This window comes from Oncorhynchus tshawytscha, linkage group LG01 (genome assembly GCF_018296145.1).
Source record: "Oncorhynchus tshawytscha isolate Ot180627B linkage group LG01, Otsh_v2.0, whole genome shotgun sequence".
NCBI classification, from domain to species: Eukaryota; Metazoa; Chordata; class Actinopteri; order Salmoniformes; family Salmonidae; genus Oncorhynchus; species Oncorhynchus tshawytscha.
Genome location: NC_056429.1, coordinates 76,357,692 through 76,384,365, shown reverse-complemented (window position 1 = coordinate 76,384,365; position 26,674 = coordinate 76,357,692). Strand labels below are relative to the sequence as shown.

At 41.4% G+C, this 26,674-nt stretch overlaps 1 protein-coding gene across 3 annotated transcripts in view; it reads left to right on the top strand.

Annotated features, from left to right (window-relative positions):
- LOC112257022 (1-acyl-sn-glycerol-3-phosphate acyltransferase epsilon) overlaps positions 1 to 20,609 on the top strand; it is a 53,276-nt gene extending 32,667 nt beyond the window's left edge. For 2 of the 3 annotated variants that reach the window (XM_024430615.2, XM_024430608.2), the window contains 2 exons: positions 17,165 to 17,288; positions 17,763 to 20,609. In XM_024430615.2, coding sequence (XP_024286383.1) covers positions 17,165 to 17,288; positions 17,763 to 17,988 — 350 coding nt within the window. In that variant the 3' untranslated portion in view covers positions 17,989 to 20,609. Of the gene's footprint in view, positions 1 to 10,054; positions 11,338 to 17,164; positions 17,289 to 17,762 lie in introns of those variants that run through there. The other variant, XM_024430622.1, reaches the window with a different exon arrangement.
- Positions 20,610 to 26,674: the final 6,065 nt, after the last annotated feature.

Sequence of the window (26,674 nt, the reverse complement as noted above, 5' to 3'; positions counted from 1 at the left end):
TAAACACGTGCAATTTAACAAACGCTATATTTAATTTTTTGATCATCGACCAGGCTGTTTCAGAGTGATTGGGTTAAGTGCAGAAGACATTTCAGAAGGCATTCAGTTGTACAACTGACTAGGTATCACCCTTTCCCTTTATTTGAGCTATTGTCAGCGCCATTTTAAATTGCAATAGTAATGACTGATGCCAGTGAGTCACTGGCAGGGATCATCAAATTGTCTGTTGCAGCCTTAAAGTATGGGTCAAATAATCAAATTTTATTTGTCACATACTCATGGTTAGCAGATGTTAATGCGAGTGTAGCGAAATGCTTGTGCTTCTAGTTCCGACAATGCAGTAATAACCAACGAGTAATCTAACCTAACAATTCCACAACTACTACCTTATACACACAAGTGTAAAGGGATAAAGAATATGTACATAAAGATATATGAATGAGTGATGGTATAGAACGGCATAGGCAAGATGCAGTAGATGGTATAGAGTACAGTATATACATATACATATGAGATGAGTAATGTAGGGTATGTAAACATTATATTAAGTAGCATTGTTTAAAGTGGCTAGTGATATAGTTTTACATCAATTTCCATTATTAAAGTGGCTGGAGTTGAGTCAGTATGTTTGCAGCAGCCACTCAATGTTAGTGGTGGCTGTTTAGTCTGATGGCCTTGAGATAGAAGCGGTTTTTCAGTCTCTCGGTCCCTGCCTTGATGCACCTGTACTGACCTCGCCTTCTGGATGATAGCGGGGTGAACAGGCAGTGGCTCGGGTGGTTGTTGTCCTTGATGATCTTTATGGCCTTCCTGTGACATCGAGTGGTGTAGGTGTCCTGGAGGGCAGGTATTTTTCTCTGGATAGCCTTACGGTTGTGGGCGGAGCAGTTGCCGTATCGGCGGTGATACAGCCTGACAGGATACTCTCGATTGTGCATATGTAGAAGTTTGTGTGCTTTTGGTGACAAGCCGAATTTCTTCAGCCTCCTGAGGTTGAAGAGGCGAGAGACAGAGGAAGAACAATGATTCCAAGCACCATTCTCCTTTTGAAGCTTCCAGTCTGTTAATCGAACTCAATCAGCATGACAGAGTGATCTCCAGCCTTGTCCTCGTCAACACTCACACTTGTGTTAACGAGAGAATCGCCGACATGATGTCAGCTGGTCCTTTTGTGGCAGGGCTGAAATGCAGTGGAAATGTTTTTTGGGGGGTTCTGTTCATTTGCATGGCAAAGAGGGACTTTGCAATTAATTGTAATTCATCTGATCACTCTTCATAGCATTCTGGAGTATCATGGTACAGCAAATTTTGTGAAAAATAATATTTGTCATTCTCAACTTTTTGCCACTACTGTACAAAATACCTCTAACCTGTACCCCCCGCACACTGACTTGGTACCGGTACCCCCTGTATATAGCCTCGTTATTATGGTTATTTGTTTTTATTATTTCTTACTTTAGTTTATTTGGTAAATATTTTCTTAACTCTTCTTGAACTGCACTGTTGGTTAAGGGCTTGTAAGTAAGCATTTCACGGTAATGTCTATACTTTTTGCATTCGGCGCATGTGACCAATAAAGTTTGATTTAATGAGTCTCAACTAAAAAAATGTATAAAACGACACGACACGGGGGTATATCTGACCTACATCGAGGACGTGACAATGGTTAATCAAATCTCCCCGTTTCTGCCCATTTCTTTTGCGCAGTTTTACAAGCCTTCTCATACAGCTGCAACTGTATATGGATTTGTATATCAAGACCTTTCTTGAGTTGGCTCTGTGATGGTGCAACTGTTGATAATATATGAGTCTATGGTTGTGTGTAGGTATCCCAGAATTGTTGTGAGGGAAAAAAATATGTTAGGGACCATGTAGGATGATTCACAATAATTGTTTGCCATAATGTAATTTTGGTAATGGCGAAACTGGTGAGAATTCCTTTGCATAAATTGCCCATGTTACTACAAATATTAATAGCTAATTATGAAAAATAAGATGCAGGATTTAAAAATATAAATATAGAATTTTTTAATGGCTATAAAAAAAATACAAATCGAGGTGAGGGTGATGGAAATGCATTTGGCGCTTGATCTGCTTCTTTTCTATGGGTGGCACTGTGTGCTCTTTTTGAAGGATGGGTCCGGGGCTATGGGATCCGGGGGGTTGGGGGTGGTCTGCCGGACATTGGGATGACAACCCAACTCGGGATGAGCAGGTGGAGTAGTGGGGACCAATTGGAGGTTTACTTAGTAGCAATGCAAATATGGTACAGCTATATAGACACTCAATCATCATGTTACTTTTTAATGGTACGTTTACAAACATAAGTTTCAATTCTATTGTCCAAACAGATCATCAAGGTAGATGGATTATTTTAAATGTTATTGGACAAATAACAGATATGGCTTATATACGGTCCAAATAATGATGATCCAAGCTTCTTTGAAAATATAAGTATTTATCAACTCTACAAGCAGCTCTAGACTATTATAGTGGGAGATTTTAAATATGGTTTTAAACACCTATGGACCGTAAAAGAAATCACACTCACCCTCGGGCACTTCAAGAAATCATGAACGTCATGGATATATTGGAGTTAGTGGATATATGGAGGCTTAAATTAGAAGTCTCCCAATTAATCGGAATAGCTGATTAACTTAGTGTCGATATAGTGTTCTAGAATGGCCTTTTTCCATTTATTCAGATTACAACTGCTTACTTTCAGTTGTTTGAAAACTAAATAATCTCAAAAATATATATATTTTTAAAACAAACCTTAAAGTTGGTTGCAATTTCAGTTTAATCCACCTGAAAAGACAACCACAATATTTGTATTATTATTTGTTCTAAGTGTAAGGGGGGGAGTAAAAAGTTGTCTGCCGGCCCTGCATTAAAGACCATTAAAAAAAAATTGTGATAAAAATGTATACCAATTTAATTTAAGGACCAAAAAATTGACAGCTGTGCCATAGAAATTGCAAAAGTTGGGAAGAGATTTTGGATGTACCTATTCCATGGCACATGGATTATGAATTGACACAAAAAAACAACGCCAGATTTAAAAATGTAAAATAAACTAAACTTTTTCAGGACCCTGTCTTTCAAAGATAATTCATAAAAATCCAAATAACTTCACAGATCTTCATTGTAACGGGTTTCAACACTGTTTCCCATGCTTGTTCAATGAACTATAAACAATTAATCTGCGTGAACGTGCCTTAGGCATGCTGCAAGGAGGCATGAGGACTGCAGATGTGGCCAGGACAATAAATTGCCATGTCTGTACTGTGAGACGCCTAAGACAGCGCTACAGGGAGATGGGGCGGACAGCTGATCATCCTCGCAGTGGCAGACCATGCACTTGCACAGGATTGGTATATCTGAAAATCACACCTGCGGGACAGGTACAGGATGGCAACAACTGCCCTAGTTACACCAGGAACTCACAATCCCTCCATCAGTGCTCAGACTGTCCACAATAGGCTGAGAGAGGCTGGACTGAGGGATGGTAGGCCTGTTGTAAGGCAGATCCTCACCAGACATCACTGGCAACAATGTCACCTATGGGTACAAACCCACCGTCGCTGGACCAGACAGGACTGGCAAAAAGTGCTCTTCACTGACGAATCGCGTTTTTGTCTCACCAGGGATGTCGGTCAATTAGCATTTGTTGTCGAAGGAAGGAGCGTTACACCGAGGCCTGCACTCTGTAGCGGAATCGAGGTGGAGGGTCCGTCATGGTCTGGGGCGGTGTGTCACAGCATCATCGGACTGAGCTTGTTGTCATTGCAGGCAATCTCACTGCTGTACGTTACAGGCAAGACATCCTCCTCCCTCATGTGGTACCCTTCCTGTAGGGTCATCCTGACATGACCCTCCAGCATGACAATGCCACCAGCCATACTGCTCAGTCTGTGTGATTTCCTGCAAGACAGGAATGTCAGTGTTCTGCCATGGCCAGCGAAGAGCCCGGATCTCAATCCCATTGAGCACGTCTGGGACCTGTTGGATCGGAGGGTGAGGGATAAGACCATTCCCCCCAGAAATGTCCGGGAACTTGCAGGTTCCTTTGGAAGAGTGGGGTAACATCTCACAGCAAGAACTGGCAAGTCTGGTGCAGTCCATGAGGTGGAGATGCACTGCACTACTTAGTATCTAGTGTGGCCACCAGCTGCATTGACTGTTACTTTTGATTTTGTTCAGGGACACATTAATCAATATCTGTTAGTCACATGTCTGAAACTTGTTCAGTTTGTTGTTGATCTTGTGTTCATACAAATATTTACAAAAGTTTGCTGAAAATAAATGCAGTTGACAGTGAGAACATTTCTTTTTTTTGCTGAGTTCATATGGGGGATGCAATCTTCCCAGCTCTGCAGATTTTGCTGTGAGGAGGCAGAGTTATTAGATCATTTATTTTGGTACTGTCCATATGTTAGCTCGTTTTTGGTCACAGGTCCAGGATTGGCTGAAAAATTTCAACATTTACCTGGAACTAACACTGCAGATTGCAATACTGGGTGACTTGAAAAGTCAGTCAATCAATAACATAATTATTTTTGCAAAAAATTGTATTTAATTTACAATCTGTAGAAGCTATGAGAATATGAACGTTCAGTACTTTTGTGAAGCATCACAGCACAGTTGAGAATATTTGGCAAATAGAAATCCAAAATGGATGGTGTTAAGAGCTAGATGGGAGGGGTTGAATGGAGCTGAAGGGTGGGACTAACAAGATGACCAATGTAAAACATACGGGGTTTGTAAAATGTAAGTTCAGAAATGTTGTGAAATAGTACAGTTACAAATAAAACAAAATATAACTATTGTAAAATAGATTGTCTGGAAAATGTGTATAAACTGAAGGTAGAAGCCTAAAGTGCTATTGATTGTTCGTTTACTCCATTTAGGGGAGGGGTGGTAGGGCTTGCGGGGAATAATTTTTAAAAAATTATTTATTTATATACACACTGCTCAAAAAAATAAAGGGAACACTTAAACAACACAATGTAACTCCAAGTCTATCACACTTCTGTGAAATCAAACTGTCCACTTAGGAAGCAACACTGATTGACAAATTGGTGGAAATTATAGGCATTCCAACAGCAATTATAGGCATTCCAACAGGTGGAAATTATAGGCATTTAGCAAGACACCCCCAATAAAAATGTGGTTCTGCAGGTGGGGACCACAGACAAGTTCCTGTTCTTCCTGGCTGATGTTTTGGTCACTTTTGAATGCTGGCGGTGCTTTCACTCTAGTGGTAGCATGAGACGGAGTCTACAACCCACACAAGTGGCTCAGGTAGTGCAGCTCATCCAGGATGGCACATCAATACGAGCTGTGGCAAGAAGTTTTGCTGTGTCTGTCAGCGTAGTGTCCAGAGCATGGAGACTCTACCAGGAAACAGGCCAGTACATCAGGTGACGTGGAGGAGGCCGTAGGAGGGCAACAACCCAGCAGCAGGACCGCTACCTCCGCCTTTGTGCAAGGAGGAGCAGGAGGAGCACTGCCAGAGCCCTGCAAAATGACCTCCAGCAGGCCACAAATGTGCATGTGTCTGTTTCTGACCGTTTGAGCAGACTCCATGAGGGTGGTATGAGGGCCCGACGTCCACAGGTGGGGGTTGTGCTTACAGCCCAACACCGTGCAGGACGTTTGGCATTTGCCAGAGAACACCAAGATTGGCAAATTGGCCACTGGCACCCTGTGCTCTTCACAGATGACAGCAGGTTCACACTGAGCACATGTGACAGTCTGGAGACGCCGTGGAGAACGTTCTGCTGCCTGCAACATCCTCCAGCATGACCGGTTTGGCGATGGGTCAGTCATGGTGTGGGGTTGCATTTCTTTGGGGGGGCCGCACAGCCCTCCATGTGCTCGCCAGAGGTAGCCTGACTTACATTAGGTACCGAGATGAGATCCTCCGACCCCTTGTGAGACCATATGCTGGTGTGGTTGGCCCTGGGTTCCTCCTAATGCAAGACCATGCTAGACCTCATGTGGCTGGAGTGTCAGCAGTTCCTGCAAGAGGAAGGCATTGATGCTATGGACTGGCCCGCCCGTTCCCCAGACCTGAATCCAATTGAGCACATCTGGGACATCATGTCTCGCTCCATCCACCAACGCCACGTTGTACCACAGACTGTCCAGGTCTGGGAGGAGATCCCTCAGGAGACCATCCGGCACCTCATCAGGAGCATGCCCAGGCGTTGTAGGGAGGTCATACAGGCACGTGGAGGCAACACACTCTACTGAGCCTTATTTTGACTTGTTTTAAGGACATTACATCAAAGTTGGATCAGCCTGTAGTGTGGTTTTCCACTTGGGTTGATAAATTTGATTTCATTGATCATTTTTGTGTGATTTTGTTGTCAGCACGTTCAACTATGTAAAGAGAAAAGTATTTAATAAGAACATTTAATTCATTCAGATTTAGGATGTTATTTCAGTGTTCCCTTTTATTTTTTTGAGCAGTGTATATATGTATATATTCTCTGTGTATACAGTGCCTTGCGAAAGTATTCGGCCCCCCTTGAACTTTTCAGGCTTCAAACATAAAGATATAAAACTGTATTTTTTTGTGAAGAATCAACAAGTGGGACACAATCATGAAGTGGAACGACATTTATTGGATATTTCAAACTTTTTTAACAAATCAAAAACTGAAAAATTGGGCGTGCAAAATATTCAGCCCCCTTAAGTTAATACTTTGTAGCGCCACCTTTTGCTGCGATTACAGCTGTAAGTCGCTTGGGGTATGTCTCTATCAGTTTTGCACATCGAGAGACTGACATTTTTTTCCATTCCTCCTTGCAAAACAGCTCGAGCTCAGTGAGGTTGGATGGAGAGCATTTGTGAACAGCAGTTTTCAGTTCTTTCCACAGATTCTCGATTGGATTCAGGTCTGGACTTTGACTTGGCCATTCTAACACCTGGATATGTTTATTTTTGAACCATTCCATTGTAGATTTTGCTTTATGTTTTGGATCATTGTCTTGTTGGAAGACAAATCTCCGTCCCAGTCTCAGGTCTTTTGCAGACTCCATCAGGTTTTCTTCCAGAATGGTCCTGTATTTGGCTCCATCCATCTTCCCATCAATTTTAACCATCTTCCCTGTCCCTGCTGAAGAAAAGCAGGCCCAAACCATGATGCTGCCACCACCATGTTTGACAGTGGGGATGGTGTGTTCAGGGTGATGAGCTGTGTTGCTTTTACGCCAAACATAACGTTTGGCATTGTTGCCAAAAAGTTCAATTTTGGTTTCATCTAACCAGAGCACCTTCTTCCACATGTTTGTGTCTCCCAGGTGGCTTGTGACAAACTTTAAACAACACTTTTTATGGATATCTTTAAGAAATGGCTTTCTTCTTGCCACTCTTCCATAAAGGCCAGATTTGTGCAATATACGACTGATTGTTGTCCTATGGACAGAGTCTCCCACCTCAGCTGTAGATCTCTGCAGTTCATCCAGAGTGATCATGGGCCTCTTGGCTGCATCTCTGATCAGTCTTCTCCTTGTATGAGCTGAAAGTTTAGAGGGATGGCCAGGTCTTGGTAGATTTGAAGTGGTCTGATACTCCTTCCATTTCAATATTATCGCTTGGACAGTGCTCCTTGGGATGTTTAAAGCTTGGGAAATCTTTTTGTATCCAAATCCGGCTTTAATCTTCTTCACAACAGTATCTCGGACCTGCCTGGTGTGTTCCTTGTTCTTCATGATGCTCTCTGCGCTTTTAACGGACCTCTGAGACTATCACAGTGCAGGTGCATTTATACAGAGACTTAATTACACACAGGTGGATTGTATTTATCATTAGTCATTTAGGTCAACATTGGATCATTCAGAGATCCTCACTGAACTTCTGGAGAGAGTTTGCTGCACTGAAAGTAAAGGGGCTGAATAATTTTGCACGCCCAATCTTTCAGTTTTTGATTTGTTAAAGTTTGAAATATCCAATAAATGTCGTTCCACTTCATGATTGTGTCCCACTTGTTGTTGATTCTTCACAAAAAAATACAGTTTTGTATCTTTATGTTTGAAGCCTGAAATGTGGCAAAAGGTCGCAAAGTTCAAGGGGGCCGAATACTTTCGCAAGGCACTGTATATACTCATAATGTATGGGAGATTGGAAATGATGCAGACAATTACATCGATGGAAGCAAAAATCTTTCCTCAATATTAAAGCTGATTCACCCTTTTAAATATTTACTGAGGCCTCCCGGGTGGCGCAGTGGTCTAAGGCACTGCATGTCAGTGCTAGCTGTGCCACCAGAGACTCCGGGTTTTAGCCCAGGCTCTGTCGCAGCCGGCCGCGACCGGGAGGGGGCGGCTCACAATTGGCCCAGCGTCGTCCTTGTTAGGGAGGGTTTGGCCGGCATGGATATCCTTGTCTCGTCGCTCACTAGCGGCGACTCTTGCGGGCCGGTCGCAGTGCACGCTGACCAGGTTGCCAGGTGTACGGTGTTTCCTCCGACACATTGGTGCGACTGGCTTCCGGGTTGGATGTGCATTGTTTCAAGAAGCAGTGCGGCTTGGTTGGGTTGTTTCGGAGGACGCATGGCTCGAAGGTCCTCATTGTTTCGGAGGACCTTCGCCTCTCCCGAGTCCGTACGGGAGTTGGAGCGATGAGACAAGACTGTAACTACTACCAATTGGATACCGTGAAATTGGGGAGAAAAAAAGGGGTAAAAAAAACAACGTCCTGACCAAACAGCCACAGCATGACCGTAAACCCATGTAGGTTCTTTCAAAACAGAGCTGAATGCTTCAGGAAACAGTACTTCGACAGTGGAAAAGTAAGTCGGCTAGCAAGGCATTGTTGTCAGCGAAAATAATGGAGTACTATCTCTCATAGTAGGAGATATGACTTTCTCTTTCAAACAATCCCCTGGGCTTGTACACAGCTAATCGCTAACATTAGCCAAAGCAAGCTACAAATTAAGAATAATGTTCAGGCCTCCAACCTAGACTTTTTTCAGTAATACTTTCTACAGTAAGATGTACAGTAGGCCTGAATTTTTAATCTGTACTGTTACTTGGGGTTGCATCTGTGTGATGTGAAAAATCTGTTTATTCCAGTTCAGAATGAAAATGATTCGTGTTTTTTTTAACAGCAACAGTTCCAACCTAGACAGTTGTGTAAAGAGTATTGGGTAGAAATACCCATGTAAATGGTTGTTTTTCATTTCATTGTTATTTGTTTTTGTCTATTGCATTTGTTTTTGTCTATTGCATTTGTTTTAGCCATAAGGGAATGTATTTCCATATAGTTTCCGAGGCTTGGGTCCCAGGAAAAATCAGAGTTTCTAATTTGTCTCCCAGGCTGAAAAAGTTTAAGAACCCCTGGTCTGTGGTATTGAGTCGAAGAGAGTGAGGTTAGATGCGGACCATGAAGTTGGCAACAACATGTAGTAATTCAAACATGAACTGTATAGTGCCAGGCTGTACAAATTAACTCCAAGATGAAGGGCACTTTCGATGCGGCAACCGGGAGTTTCCGAATGGCAAGGACTCATAGGCCTTCATTGAAGCCCTCTGTCTGCCCCTCTTTTCATTTGAGGGTTATGGTGTAGGGGTTGCCGACTGACCAACAACATTGCTGACTTCAGAGTCAAGCCGGACTGAACAGAGGCGGCGACATGAGTCAATGGAGCCTGAGGTAACGTTAACCAATCATGAGTCATGACTGTTCTTAACTTGGCTAGCTTTTGAGACTGGATAACTTTGTTGCAACTCTAGTTGAAGGTAACTAGCTAATTCCATCTGAAGTGTTTTGTGTAACGCCACCAAGCAACTCAACTGCAACTAAAATTGCAAAACTGTTTCTCTGTGTAGCCCTGTTTTTATTGTATTTTTATTTTACCTTTTATTTAACTAGGCAAGTCCGTTAAGAACAAATTCCTATTTTCAATGACGGCCTAGGAACAGTGGGTTAACTGCCTGTTCAGGGGCAGAACGACAGATTTGTACCTTGGCCACGACTATGTCAGATGTAGACATGGAGAGAGAAATTAGCTACAATTATTTGTGTAACTTTTATCTGTCTCTAGGACCATCCCAGAAGACTCTCCTGAGTGCCCAAAGAGAGAAAGTGGTGGTCACTTTGGGGAAGTGGGCTGATGTTCCTGAAAATGGAGAAGGAGCATGCCATTCAACAGCAAATTCAAAGATGCACCCATGCATAGAGGCAATTTGAGTGGAATTGTTTTTATACAGATTTTTTTTTAAACCTTTTTCAAAAGACGTGCAACCTTGTCCCAGACCTGCGGTTTCGACACATTTGCCCTCCTACCCCCCGGACCTGCTGTCTGGACCTATGAATGCCCAGCGATGAAAAGCCAATTGACATTTGCTCCTGAGGTGGTGAAGTGCTGCACCCTCTATAACCACTGGTTATTATTTTGATGTATAAAGGGATTTGTAACATTTTTGCTATGCTGTGTATTCACTAACTGTGAGTGATGTGACATTTTTATAGTATCTAACATATTTTGGTATTTAATCTACAATTTAACTTCTTAAAGCGGCAATCAGCAGTTGAAATAATAACGTGTTCTTCCTGCTCCTCTTTCGGTAAAAAGCTGAGGGATGGGCCTGATGAAATGGAATCACTCAAATTATGCCTATGTCTTAAACATTACAGCAGGGTAGATTTACTAAATTAACTGGTTTTATTCAAACTCAAACCCTATATAAATGCCACTTGCGCTTTATGGAAGAGATGGCATGCGCAGGGATGGCACGCCATACGCCTCGTCCAATTCTCCCTTGTGTTCATAGGGTGAACTGGCGGTTAGCTGCCAGAGTGTATGCACTGCAAACAAAATCATAAAAGAAATTCTGATACTGAAACTAAATCATAATGTATTTATATTTAGCATGCCCCGTTTTTGGTTAGAATGAGATTTCATGAATCATGTCTGCGATTCAAATGCGTTACCATTGCGCCAAACAGCGCTTGTGATAATGATCGTTATAGGTTACTGATTATATATGTTGAGCACTTACCCACTACTGTTAGCTTTTAAACAATGTATAATCAAGAAAAATTTCAGTAACCTCTTCTACCAAGAAGTGACACGTCCAATACATCGCTATCAAGACAAACATGTAATACAGCCACCATCCGCTGGGATTTTGTGCTGTATCTTCACCATTTCTCTCCAATATAATTACAAATAATTTGTAGACTGAAAATTGACCAAGAAGCCCAAACATATATTTGACTAACACAATTTCAAACCTTACTTACATTTGTATACGTTAACGTGTCTTTCTATTATGTATGGGAATACTTGAACAGTTTTGTTAAATTAAAATCACTTGGAGCAGATTTCCTGGTGTTTTTACTCTTCTATAAAGGTGGTTCTGATCCTGAATGCTGATTGGTTAAAACCGCATTCCAGCCCGTGTTTATTCCACAAGTTACCACCAGCTAAATCTACGGCATTAAAATGCCTATTTACCTCCATCTGACTTTGCAATCCACTGGCTCATCAGTCCAGCCAGGCAATTGTATTTATAAAGCCCTTCTTACATCAGCTGATGTCACAGTGCTGTACGGAAACCCAGCCTAAAACCCCAATTTATTAACTTGATCTCCACTGTAAAAAGCATCTAGACATCTCACATTTCTTTTAGACTAATATTTAGTTTTCAACGGCGGCGGTTAAAATAAACCTTGCTGTCTGCCTCTGACATTTGCAAGATTGTTTCAAATTCGATCTCCAGCTGTAATGTAATGAACGTGTCAGGATGAGACAGACTGGCAGGCAGCATTTCTCAGCCTGTCGAAATCAGGAATCAGCTGGCAGCATTTTATGTATTTATATACAGTACCAGTCAAGAGTTTGGACACTTACTTATTCAAGGGTTTTAATTTATTTTGACTATTTACTAAGTGTGCAAAGTTGCCATCGAGGCAAAAGGGTGGCTACTTTGAATAATCTCAATTATCAAATGTATTTTGATTTAACACTTTTTGGTTACTACATGATACCATATGTATTTCATAGTTTTGATGTATTCACTATTATTCTACAATGTAGAAAATAGTAAAGAAAAAAAAACTGGAATGACTAGGTGCCAACTTTTGACTGGTACTGTATGTGTGTGTATGTATACACATATAGTTGAGGTCGGAAGTTTACATACACTTAGGTTGGAGTCATTAAAAGTAATTTTTCAACCACTCCACAAATTTCTTGTTAACAAACTATGGTTTTGGCAAGTCTGTTAGGACATCTACTTCTTGCTTGACAAGTAATTTTTCCATTAATTGTTTACAGACAGATTATTTCACTTGTAATTCACTGTATCACAATTCCAGTGGGTCAGAAGTATACATACACTAAGTTGACTGTGCCTTTAAACGGCTTGGAAAATTCCTGAAACTGATGTTATGGCTTTAGAAGATTCTGATGTGCTGCAGGAGGGACTGGTGCACTTCACAAAATAGATGGCATCATGAGGAAATGATGTGGATATATTGAAGCAACATCTCCATACATCAGTCATGAAGTTAAAGCTTGGTCGCAAATGGGTCTTCCAACTGAACAATGACCCCACGCATACTTCCAAAGTTGTGGCAAAATGGCTTGAGAACAAAGTCAAGGTATTAGAGTGGCAATCACAAAGCCCTGACCTCGATCCTAGAGAATTTGTAATCAGAACTGAATTAGCGTGTGCGAGCAAGGGGGCCTACAATCCTGACTGTTACACCAGCTCTCAGGAGCAATGGGCCAAAATACACCCAACTTATTGTGGGAAGCTTGTGGAAGGCTACCCAAAACGTTTGACCCAAGTTAAACCATTTTAAAGGCAATGCTACCAAATACCAATTGAGTTGAGTGTATGTAAACTTCTGACCCACTGGGAATGTGATGAAAGAAATAAAAGCTCAAATCACTCTACTATTATTCTGACATTTCCCATTCTTAAAATAAAGTGGTCATCCTAACTGACCTAAAACGGAATTTTTACTTGGATTAAATGTCAGGAATTGTGAAACACTGAGTTTAAATGTATTTGGCTACGGTGTATGTAAACTTCCGACTTCAATTGTATATACAGGGTCAGTTCCAATACCATATTTACATTGTGCAGGGATACTGGAGTGATGGAGGTAGATATGTATAGGGGTAAGGTGACTCGGCATCGGGATATAAGATAAACAAAGTAACAGCAGCTTGTAGGTGTGCGTGTGTGGAGAGTCAGTATAAAAGTAAGTGCATATTATGTGTGAGTGAGGAGATGATGGTGTGTGTAGGGTCCTGTGAGTGTGCAATACTAAAAGGTCAATAAAGATCCACGGTTAACTCCGTCTGTGTAGCTATTTTTCAGTCTTAGTCCTTGGGGATGTAAGCTGTTCAAGAGCCTGTTGGTGCCAAACTTGATGTAACGGTACCGCTTGCCATGTGGAAGCAGAGAGAATAGTCTATGGGTTGGGGGTTGGAGTTAACAATTTTCCGAGCCTTTCACATCGCCTGATATTGATGTCCTGGATGGCAAGGAGCTCGGCCCAAGTGATGTACTAGGCTGTCCGTACTACCCTCTGTAGAACCATGCAAGCGAGGGCGGTGCTATTGCCATACCAGGCAGTGATGCACCCTGGTAACATGCTCTCAATGGTACAGCTGTAGAACTTTTTGAGGATTTGAGAATCCATGCCAAACATTTTCAACCTCCTGAGGGGGAAGAGGCGCGATCTTGTGTGTTTTGACCATTTGAAGTTTTTTGTGATTTGGACACAGAGGAACTTGACGCTTTTGACCTGCTCCACTGCAGCCATTTGGCTGCAGTGGCTTTTCATAGCCAAGCATTCAGAAGTGGAGAGAGGTAGAGAGACTAAAACAGCAGGTTCGGGACAAGGTAGCACGTCCGGTGAACAGTTCCGGGTTGCATAGCCGAAGGCAGAACAGGTGATGTGGATGGGGCCGTACTCGCCTTCCCATTTCCCGTAGTCCACAATCAGCTCCTTGGTCTTACTGACTTTGAGGGAGAGGTTGTTGCTCTGGCACAGCACTGCCAGGTCACTGACCACCTCCCTGTAGGCTGACTCATCGTCGTTGGTGATCAGGCCTACTACCATCGAGTCGTCAGCAAACTTGATGGTGTTGGAGTTGTGCGTAGCCATGTAGCCGTGGGTGAACAGGGTGTACAGGAGGGGGCTAAGCACACACCCCTGTGTTGAGGGTCAGCGTGGCGGAGGTGATGCCTTTCCTCACCATCTGGCATCGGCTCAGTCTCAACATCAACAGTGAAGAGGTGACTCCGAGATGCTGGCCTTCTAGGCAGGGTTGCAAAGAAAATAACAGACCAATAAAAAGAAAATAATTAAGATGGACAAAAGAACACAAACACTGGACAGAGGACTCCAGCATCCCGAGAGTCACCTATTCACTGTTGACGTTTGGTGTTTTGCGGGTACTATTTAATGAAGCTACCAGTTGAGGACTTGGAGAGGCGTCTGTTTCTCAAACTAGACACTAATGTATTTGTCCTCTTGCTCGGTTGTGCACCGGGGCCTCCCACTCTTTCTATTCTGGTTAGGGCCAGTTTGCACTTTTGTGAAGGGAGTATTACACAGCGTTGTATGAGATCTTCAGTTTCTTGGCCTTCATTTCTCAGAAAAATAATAGTTTCAGAAGAAAGTTATTTGTTTCTGGACATTTTGAGCCTGTATTCGAACTGGTGCTCCAGATACTCAACTAGTCTAAAGGCCAGTTAACCCCTTAACATTTTTTTATTTATTTTTCATACCCAATTTCGTGGTATCCAATTAGTAGTAGTTACTGTCTTGTCTCATCGCTGCAACTCCTGTACGGACTCGGGAGAGGCGAAGGTCGAGAGCCATGCGTCCTCCGAAATGCAACCCAACCAAGCTGCATTGCTTCTTGACACAGCGCACATCCAACCCGGAAGCCAGCTGCACCAATGTGTCGGAGGAAACACTATACCTAGCGACCTGGTCAGTGTGCACTGCGCCCGGTCCGCCACAGGAGTCGCTAGTGTGCAATGAGAAGAGGATAACCATGCTGGCCAAACCCTCCCTAACCCGAACGCTGGGCCAATTGTGCGTCGCCCCATGAGCCTCCCGGTCGGCTGCGGCAGAGCCTGGGTTCAAACCCAGAATCTCTGGTGGTACAGTTAGCACTGCAATGCAGTGCCTTAGACCACTGCGCCACCTGGGAAGAAGGCCAGTTTTATTGCTTCTTTAATCAGCACAACCATTTGCAGCTGTGTTAACATAATTGCAAAAGGGTTTTCTAATGATCAATTAGCCTTCTAAAATGATAAACTTGGATTTAGCTAACACAACGTGCCATTGGAACATAGGAGTGATGGTTGCTGATAATGGGCCTCTGTAGGCTTATGTATAAATTCCGTAATAAATCTGCTGTTTCCAGCTACAATAGTCATTTACAACATTAACAATGTCTACACTGTATTTCTGATCAATTTGATGTTATTTTAATGGACAAAAGAGTTGATTTTCTTTCAAAAACAAGAACATTTCTAAGTGACCCCAAACTTTTGAACTGTAGTGTAGGTAGGAGCTACCGAATGTCATTTTTTTTGTTTTGACATTTACAAGTGAATGTGAACAAGAGACATGGTGCAAATTAACAAAATGTTGATGCATGCTTGTTTGACGGAAGAACTGTACTGGCCCTGGAGCAGCATGTGTACACACTGTGTGGAGTCTGGAATTGCTAGGGCAACGGGCCTTCCTGCTCTGCTCAGAAAAGAGGGAGGAAGGAGCAGACAGAGATTAGAAAAAACGCAAGGAAATCAAGATAGCAGTGGCAGCTGTACAGATTTCAGATGGCAGAACGCTACCGGTACATAATGCCCAGTCTCTCAATTCAGCCAATTACGTCGATAACTAGCAAATTAAGCTTCGGTATTAACGCAGAATTCTGTGTTTTTCACTCAGGAAAAAAAACTAAACGCTGAAGAATTATCTTGCTGTGTTTTTTAAACGCAGATCTAAAATGCTTTTTATTGTAATTTCCGCTCGACATTCACGAACAGGCATTCGATCAGCAGACATCAGTGCTGGACTGATGTGTAGCTGCATTTCTCCGGTACTTTTCGATGTAGCCTGCTTTTCTCAGGTAAAATACAAGATTAACTTTGAGCAAAACATTGGCTACATTCTTTCTATGATAAGCATTAGAAATGTGATGGCCATGCATTGTTTTTGGAACAACAAAAAAATGCCCTTGCTTCATTTTCTTTTGTGGCTGCCAGCCAAATAGCATTGCACTTCTCTTGTCATCTGATGAAAATGAAGCTATTTTCTGCCAAATGTGTTGCACTAATGTATTTTCTGTGAAGGGAAACTTTAGTTGCACGCCCCGATCACTCAATTGAAGCACTATTGACGCTCGATCGATTTGCAATATAAAACGCAGGTGAAATTGTTTCAAACGCAGATTTTTGGAAGGTCTGCTTTTTGAAAATGTCGATTTCTGAACTCTAAACGGGTCTACAGACAATATGCAAACAGGGCCGACGGCGCGTAGCGCAGTGTTGCAATTCCGTTTTTCGTCACAAAAGGGGCAGCTCTTTGTAATACGCTCCGTCATTCAACACAGTTTTTTCCTACCTGGAAATTAAGACCCGAAGTATCATTCCTTATAAAGACGAAGAGATGGACGTTTATTTTGAGGTTTGCTAAGCGCCATTGTCTGTCCAGTTTGGAGGAGTGTCTGTGTGAGCTGGTGAGACGATACGAGAACCTTTACAACCCTTCAATGCGGTTGTATTCGGACAAGCAAGCAAAAGACGATAGGTGGAGAGAGAGAGAGATCATTACATTTGAGCACCGATATCAAAGAAAAACACAGCAGGCAGGGCTCTTGAGGATTCTAATAGTTTCTTAAACTGGGCATTCAAATTATGCTCAGATTATAGTGTTTTGGAAATTATGGGGGAAACCACCTGAGTGCAAATTGTAGTCGCTTAATTCCCTAATTTGGAGTTAGAGGATGGAAGAATTTAGGGTCACATCCATAATCTTCTGAACCTACATGGTGCCTCATAAACAACCTGTTGAACACACTTTTGATTTGATGGCTGACTACGTGGCCTTCGGCTCCTATGCTCTTCCTTGTGTTGTTCTGTCTCTCATTCATGTTTTCTCTGTTTGATAGAATTCCTGTGTAAGGAATCTCCAAGAGTTCACATCCACTTTGAACGTGTGGACATGAAGGAAATTCCTCCAGAGTCTGTGTTTTTCCGTGGGTGGCTGCACAAGCGATTTGAGATCAAGGACCAGTGAGTATCCTCATACTTACCCCCTCTCTCTAACCCTGTCTGACATTACGACACTGACCAACCTGCTACACACAATTTCCACGTGTAGGCCAAGGTTCAGTTCATGTTAGGAAAATTCATCAGAACTGTTGCCACCACTTCAAATGGTGGACTGCAATGTTAATTTTAAGGATGTTAGAGCTGGTCTGTTTTGATTGCTCATTCAATCATATGAGTGCCCTGACTACACAATAAAAGTGTGCACAGAATATCCAGGTTTATGGGAAAATCTGATTGGAGGAGTCCGGACTTCTTGGTTATTCTCATTTGATGCCGTGAATTTTTCAATCATAATTTCTGGAAGATCTCGGAATTAGCTACTATTTGCAAACCTAGAACTGACAATTACAGTTATAAATTGGTATAATTGGCAAATTTTATACACAAACTGGGGATATGTGTTAACTCTAAAATGAACCTTCTCTTTATCCACAGGATGTTGACTACTTTCTATGAGTCTGAGGATCCAGACAAAAAAGGCAAATTCCCTGGAGAAGGTCAAAGGTCCCATCTGAGTATTATGAAGACGTTGCCATCGCTGCTATTTTGGGGGGGGCTAACACTGCCAATGCTGATGACGGAGTCTGGCAGGAAACTCTATGTCCGAACCTGGGTGTATGGGACTCTGTTGGGATGGCTCTGGGTGAATGTTAGTCCATAGGAAGCTTGTGGTGGTCATCATGCCATCTGCTCTGGGTATGGAAATACCTTGCCCTTTCACTCACCCATCAAGCAGGTGAGTGTGTTATTTTCAAACAAAGCACTTGTTGCTGTTAAGGTTTATGGGCTTCTACAATTCTTTCCAAATGTATGGCTCATTTCCTAACTAAACAGCTGTAAGAGAGATTGGGAGAGAGAAGCAGTTTTGTTTCTTGTGCTGCTTGTTTTTTGCTCTATTGTTGTGTGCATCAGAACTTGCATCCAGATAAGGTGAGAAAAATATAAATGGGGTATGTTGAAATTAGGCATATTTCTTTCTTGAATTTCCCCCTTTATCTCAGCCATAAAGTATGACTCGATAGATTTCTTGCCTAAACCCTTTAGGCCTGTTACATAATAAATGTAGCCAATTCTTTACTTTTGCATGTCCAGTGTCCAGCATCCCTTTTCAACATGATGTAATCTTTCATTAGTTGACTAGAGTTAAGAGTTCAGCTCTCTGTTTGAGATGTTATGCTGCGCTCATGTGATCTTGGAATTATTGACATCTCGGGACAGAAACTCCCCAAAAGCTCCCAGAATGTTCAGAACTGAGGTTACAACATCCAAAAACGTTCTTTGAGTTTCCAAGTAGTAAATCGGAGTGGGGAGTTCACATGTAACAATAACATGTATCATACTCTGAGTCTGAGCTTCCCAGTAGCTTCGAGTTTACTATTCTAAGAAGCATGTGAACCCAGCATTAGAGAACAGATTTAATATTCAGTACTCATTCAAAAAAGAGTGATTAGTGTTTATCCAATTGATTGATATGTTCATGAGGGTGATGTAGGGTTTAGGTCTAGTGATGGTTACTTAGCCATACATGTTTAATGTTCTCTTTTTTTAATGCCAAGTTCCAAGGTGTCTGCTGTATTTGTTTTATTTGTTTGAGTTGTTGCAAAAGTTCCACACATTGTTGCCAAACTACATACAAGTGCAGGGGTATCAAATGGATATTTTAGGTGGAGCAACACATCAGTAATCAGGTCAATGTCCTGTCTGCTCTACCTGAAGAACCAATATTGTATTGTCTTTTGTAGTTGACCTAAAGATTGCAAGTGTACTACATTTTCATTAGATTTTCTAAAACAAATTCTGTTGGTACAGCTTGTTATTCAGAGGAAATGTTGTGTACACTGCCTTTATGCCATGTTATAGGTTACACAAGGGGTATGGATAGCTATGTATTGAGAAGGCCAACTGTAGAGGATTCCTATATAGAATTAATATCTTTATACAAAGCCAACTGCATAATATGCATCACTATAACAAAAAAATACTATGTCCATTGTTTTTCATAATATAAACATGACTTTTTCCACTGTCACTTTACATGACGCTATTCTTAGCTTATTTATTTATTAAAGGACTCTTCCGATAAAGATTTAATTAGGCAGTTGTAATAGCAACTGCCACGCCAAGGCCTCGCTTACTTATCCTTCCCTTAATAACAATGTAACGACAAAACCGTTAAAACGTTACTTCATTCAATTTGTTTAATTCTGTCAATTTGATTAAAAAAGCAAACAAGCTGATTGTAAATAATAAAACAATTCTTGTAGAAACTATTGTGCCAATTGTCCACAGAAATGTATGCCTTCTGTAGGAGTTAGTCAGTCCTTGGCTTCGCTTCTACTGAGGACGGCATGTAATGACTGCACTGGGACTCCCTCTACTGGACAGCACTTGAACTGTTCTGCACACCACAGTTTATTGGTCTGTTCAGTTTTTTTGTATTTTTTTATTTAACCTTTATTTAACTAGGCAAGTCAGTTAAACTAATTCTTATTTACATTAATGGCCTACCTGGGTGACACTGGGCCAATTGTGCGCTGCTCTATGGGACTTCCAATCACGACCGGTTGTGATACACCCTGGAATCGAACTAGGGTCTTTAGTGACGCCTCTAGCACTGAGATGCAGTGCCTTAGACCGCAGCACCACAGTTCATGAGCTTTTGGTGGGCAGTAGTATATGCAGGAATATTTTTGTTTTAAAGTACTTGATTTTGAGAAACTTGTGGAATTTCTAAAGTAATGTTTTAATATTTGAAATGTTTTGTGGTAAATAAAGTACCTCTTGGTGTTTCATTAAGCTAAGAGGAGTTTTTTTTTTTTCAATGTCCATGTCGTTTATTTTCTGATATGTACATGGATAGACTATTGCTGAAATGTTGTAGTACTGGGACTTCTACCGCTGCCATCGCTACAGATCAAACATTCCTATAAAAATATATGGAATGAAAATTGAAGGCTCTGAAGTTTATAATCTTTGCATGTTGATTGAATAGATTTCAATTTTTTTATGTTAATTTCAAAATGTCCCTCTAAAACTATCTAATGCACTGCTTAGAACGTTCAGAAGATTGTGCTGCTCTTATGCCTGACCTTGAATACTTGTTAATGCAGTGCAGCCAAAGAGACATACTTATGTACTTCGACCTTATGTACTCTCCTTTACCCTATAGCACATAAATGAACCTGATCAGAAACCATAAACTTGTTCAGTGATGATTCAAGCATGCATGTGTTCATATGTGTTTTTGAGACTTTAGTAATAAAGGAATGACATTCAAAATAATTTGGATTGAATTTCTTACTTTTTAGTTGGTTGAAAACTGGTTGAACGAGAAGGGTGCAGTCAATATCCTGAATATTCATCAGTCAACATAGTACCTGTTGGGTGATTGGTTGAGCCTTCTTGAGTGTGTGACTTCACAGATGCTCTACAGAGCCATCTGTTTAGCTAGCTCGTGCCGCCGGTATGAGCAGTTGGCACCGTCTGAACGACTTGGGAAACCAGCTTCAGCTTCATCACCAAATTAATTGGGAAATGAATAAGTCTCACCAGCTAGCTACCAATTTATTTTGGTTTCACTGTCCGATCATTCAAAAAACGATCCCTTGTTATTTTTACCTTTCCACAAACTGGTATGTAGTATTGCTTGACATGAGCAAGTTAACCCAAATGTATCAAATAGGCAGTGGCGATTTTAGCATGTAAATCTTGGTGGGGCAAAGAAATAAGTGGGATGAATGCCAGCAAAGCCACTAAAGAATACATTAATTGCACTATAACATTGACAGTGTCCACAAACAGCCTACATAAAGCTGTACCAACATCTTACCGATGCTACACCTGGCTATCAGCGGAACCTTATCTGGCAGCGAAACAGTTTAATTCAGCCTCATTTATTGCCTTTTTAAAAAACAGCTGATATGGATGACTTGTTTAAACACGTGGTTTCTAATGGAAATTGAGATGTACAAACTATGGAATAAGGGGACAACAAGCGGATAAGAGGCAGTTCATAATTTCGTTTAAGCCATTAAGCGAGCTAGGATGGACGTAGTCAATATAACTATTTGTTTAGCACTTTTGAAATGTACAGCGACAGAATTCAGAACATAGGCCGTTCTTAGTGTTCTCCCTTTACACCAAGTCGGAACCGTAGGATAAATAAAAGGGGCAGACAATGACAGCTCTTACAATATTCGATGATTACATTTCTCTAAAACAAGCTATAGGCTACGTCCCCACCAAGTCAGAACAGTAAGTGAAATTAAGGTTAATGGACCAAATTATTAAGGTGAGGCACATGGACTAGTAACATCTTACTACACAACATACAGTTAGTATTACTTTCTTAGCTACAGTATACATATCTCCCTGGCATATTACAAAAGTTATGCAGTGGCATACAATGCATTCTTGGACTTATTTAGCTAACTATATTAAAGCAATTAGCTCAATTCTGTGATCAGTGGATAAACTAAGTTTAAAAGATTTGTCCGAAAACGAACTAGTCGCCAGTTATTGTTGCCTGTGGTGTAATCATGTCTAACCAATTGGCTAATGTAGCCTCTGTGCCCATGAGCTCCCAAGTCTAGATAGCTGTGTCTTTTGGAATCCACGATTAGCTTGTTGGCTACTGCATGGCCAGTGTGAGCCAGCATGCTACATTTCAGTCAGTAGCTATCCTTCTAAATGCGGTGGTCACAGTGGTGTAAAGTACTTAAGTAAAAAATACTTTAAAGTACTACTTAAGTAGTTTGTTGTGGTATCTGTACTTTACTTTACTATTTATATTTTTGACAATTTTTCCTTCTACATTCCTAAAGAAAATAATAATTTTTACTCCATACATTTATCCTGACATCCAAAGTACTAGTTACATTTTGACAGGAAAATGGTCCAATTCACACACTAATCAAGAGAACATCCCTGGTCATCCCTACTGCCTATGATCTGGCAGACTCACTAAACTCAAATGCTTTGTTTGTAAATTATGTCTGAGTGCCCCTGACTATCTGTAAATAAAAAAAATCAATTCCACCATCTGGTTTGCTTATTATAAGGAATTTGAAATTATTTATACATTTACTTTTGATACTTAAGTATATTTAAAACCAAATACTTTTAGACTTTTATTCAAGTAGTATTTTACAGGGAGACTTTCACTTATACTTGAGTCATTTTCTATTAAGGTATCTTTACCTTTGCTCAAGTATGACAAGTGAGTACTTGTTTCTCCACTGGCTGGGCACTGCATAATCTATGAATTTAACATATTTGGCTTAAAACTAACTCGCAGCCAGTTGGGGAGCCAGCTGTGTATATATATAAACTCAGCAAAAAAATAAACGTCCCTTTTTCAGGACCCTGTCTTTCAAAGATAATTCATAACAATCCAAATAACGTCACAGATCTTCATTGTAAAGGGTTTAAACACGGTTTCCCATGGTTGTTCAATGATGGTGGTGCTTAAAGTTAGTGAGGGAGGACCCAAGATTTGGCATGGGTCCTCAGATCCTCAAAAGGTTCTACAGCTGCACCAGCGAGAGCATTCTGACTGGTTGCATCACTGCCTTGGCGTCCGACCGTAAGGCGATACAGACTAATGCGTACGGCCCAGTGCATCACTGGGGCCAAGCTCCATGCCGTCCAGGACCTCTATACCAGGCGGTGTCCCTGGAAGACCCAAAAAATGGTCAAAGACTCCAGCCACCCTAGTCATAGACTGTTCCCTCTGCTACCGCACGGGAAGCGGTACCGGAGTGCCAAGTTTAGGTCCAAAATGCTTCTTAAAGCCTTCTAACCCCAAGCCATAAGACTCCTGAACAGCTAATCAAATGACTACCCAGACTATTTGCATTGTCCCCCCCCACCTCTCTTTTACACTGCTGCTACTCTCTGTTTATTATCTACGCATAGTCATTTTAACTCTACCTACATGTACATATTACCTCAATTACCTCAACTAACCTGTGCCCCCGCACATTGACTCTGTACCGGTACTGTCACGGTCATCCTCCTCTTCATCTGAAGAGGAGAGGCGAGAAGGATCGGAGGACCAAAATGCGGCGTGGTATGTGTTCATGATGAATATTTAATAAAAGAAAGCACTGAACACTGAATACAAACAATACAAAAACAATAAACAAATAACGACCGTGAAGCTATAAATGAGACCTGTGCTGACACAAGCAACTAACATAGACAATCACCCACAAACAAACAGTGAAACCCAGGCTACCTAAGTATGATTCTCAATCAGAGACAACTAATGACACCTGCCTCTGATTGAGAACCATACTAGGCCGAAAAATACAAATCCCCAAATCATAGAAAAACAAACATAGACTGCCCACCCCAACTCACACCCTGACCATACTAAATAAATACAAAACAAAGGAAATAAAGGTCAGAACATGACAGGTACCCCCTGTATATAGCCTCACTACTCTTATTTTACTTCTGCTCTTTAATGATTTGTTATTTTTATTTACATTTTTCACTTATCTATTATTTACTTAACACTTCTTTTTCTTAAAACTGCATTGTTGGTTAAGGGCTTGTAAGTAAGTATTTCACTGTAAGGTTGTATTCAGCGCATGTGACAAATACATTTTGATTTCATTTCATTTGAATTAGCTGTCACGGATCCCCTGGTACTTATGCTCATTCTGTTCACCAGTTCTGGAGGTCTAAGTCACCAGCTTTCTAGGCTTCACTGAACGGAATTCATCATCATCAACCCTTGACTGGAATTCATCATCATCAACCCTTGACTGTCATATCTGATTACACACATCTGGTTCCCATTTCCCCTGATTAGTATGTTATATATGTGCCTTCTGTCTTTGTCGGTTATTGTTCCCATGTCCTTTGGTTGTGTGAGTACCTATGCGTTGGTGCAGCTGTTATGCTGCTTGCTTTAGAAAACTCATGAGACCATATGGCTACTGGTAATGCACAGGCCTGAGTAGCCTCGTTTCACTGCCAAAAATAAAATTAAAGCATCTAGTGTTCAGCGAAACAACAACACTATGTCAAATACAGGTAGCCTAGTCAAATAATTAACAAACAATCACATTAACCATTACTCTCTCACGGGAACTCCACTAACGGTCCGTATGTAGCCAAACGTAGCTGCTGCTCATTCCTTTTGCTCGAAAATTGATAAATGGTTAAAAAAAATGCCCGCATCCATAGAGACACATACCAGCTCTACTGGTAGTAACATCCTGTCGACGACACAAGCTGTTCCGCTTCCACGAGCACAACCAATGCTAGCATCAGTAATTCTACACTTGTTGTTAGCCCAGCTAGCATGGACACTAACAGTTGTGAAACTGATGCAGCCGAAGAGCTGCTGCCCCCTTACCCGGGAAAGCACCGAACAACAGACAGGGACAATGGACCATCGAAGAGGTGCAAATATGATGAGAACTACATTTATTTGGGGTTCACTTATATTGGGAGTAGTGTTATCTGTGCAAAAGTACTATCTCACAACTCAATGAAACCTTCGCTCTTGTGCAGACATTTAGAAACAAAACATGCCAATTTGAAAAATAAGCCACAGGAGTTTTTTGAGATTCGAGTAGTAAGACATGTATAAAAGCAACAGATACCATTAATAAGAAGGGTCTAGAAGCATCTTATATGGTGAGCTACCGAGTGGCTAGGACAGGCAAGCTCCATACTGATGTGGAGGACTTAATTCTTCCTGCTGTCGCAGATATGGCTGGGATGATGCTGGGGGAAAAGGCAAAAAAAAACTATACAGACAATTTCTTCATCAAACAACACTGTTTCACAACGCATTAGTGACATGGCAGGAGATGTTTTGAAACAATTGTGGCTTCGCATACAAGCCAGTGAAATCTATGCGTTACAGCTAGATGAGTCAACAGATGTGGCGGGCCTGGCACAGCTCCTGGTATATGTCCGTTACATTTATGGAGGGTCAATTAAGGAAGACATCCTCTTCTGTAAACCACTGTAAACCAGGACAACAGGAGAGGATATTTTTTAAGTATTGGACAGCTTTGTGACATCAAATGGACTTTGGTGGTCAAGATGTGTTGGTATCTGTACTGATGGCAGCATCCACCGAGAGGCTCTTGCTGCCAAGGGAATGCCTGACTGCTTGAAAGACGTTTTGGACACTACAGTGAAAATGGTTAACTTTGTTAAAGCAAGGCCTCTGAACTCTTGTGTATTTTCTGCAACATGCAATGATATGGGCAGCAAGCATGTAACGCTTTTACAACATACATTGTATAATTTTGTGTGTGCAAATTAACTAAAGCTTACGGACAATGTCAAATGTGAAATAGCGAAGCACCTGAGTGAGTTTGGTGCGCAATTACACAGGTACTTTCCCGAAACGGATGACACAAACAACTGGATTCATTATCCCTTTCATGCCCTGCCTCCAGTTCACTTACCGATATCTGAACAAGAGAGCCTCATCGAAATTGCAACAAGAGGTTCTGTGAAAATTTAATTGAATCAGAAGCCACTGCCAGATTTCTGGACTGGGCTATGCTCAGAGTACCCTGCCTTGGCAAATCGCGGTGTTAAGACACTGATGCGCTTTGCAACCACATACCTATGTGAGAGTGGATTCTCAGCCCTCACTAGCATGAAAACGAAATACAGGCACAGACTGTGTGTGGAAATGTATTTAAGACAGACTCTCTCCAATACAACCCAACATTGCAGAATTATGTGCAGCCTTTCAAGAACACACTTCTCATGAACCTAGGATGAGTTATTCACAATATTCAATTAAGTTTTATATGTAAGATGGCTAAATAAAGAGCAAAATTATTGATTATTATTATATTATTACTAGTGCCCTGGTCCTATGAACTCTTTGTCACATCCCGCGAGCCAGGTTGTGACAAGAACTCACATTCATTCTTATGTTTAATAAATGTATGGTCGTATACTGTGTGTGTGGCAGTCTTACAATGATGGAAAAAACATTGGAGAGTGCGATGACCCTGGTGCTAAAGGGGGTACGCAGCTGGAGGTTGAATGTTTGAAGGGGTACGTACGGGACTATTAAACGTTTGGGAACCACTGCATTTACACGTTCTGAGAAGCTTTATAATAAACTAGACAAAATAACTGTCTTTCAAACGAGATACTAATTCATTCAAACAAGATAATTCCAAGAGTCTAAGTTTTAGTAGATTTTTGTTGCCTTGGGCTTCAGGGCTTCCATATGTCTTTGTAGGAGGACTCTTATTTAGAAAATTAAATAAATCCAAGATTATGCTGCCAGCATAATATTCTGCTGCCAGGAGAACGATAATGAAGTGATCGGTGAAAGTCCGAAGTGCATGCAC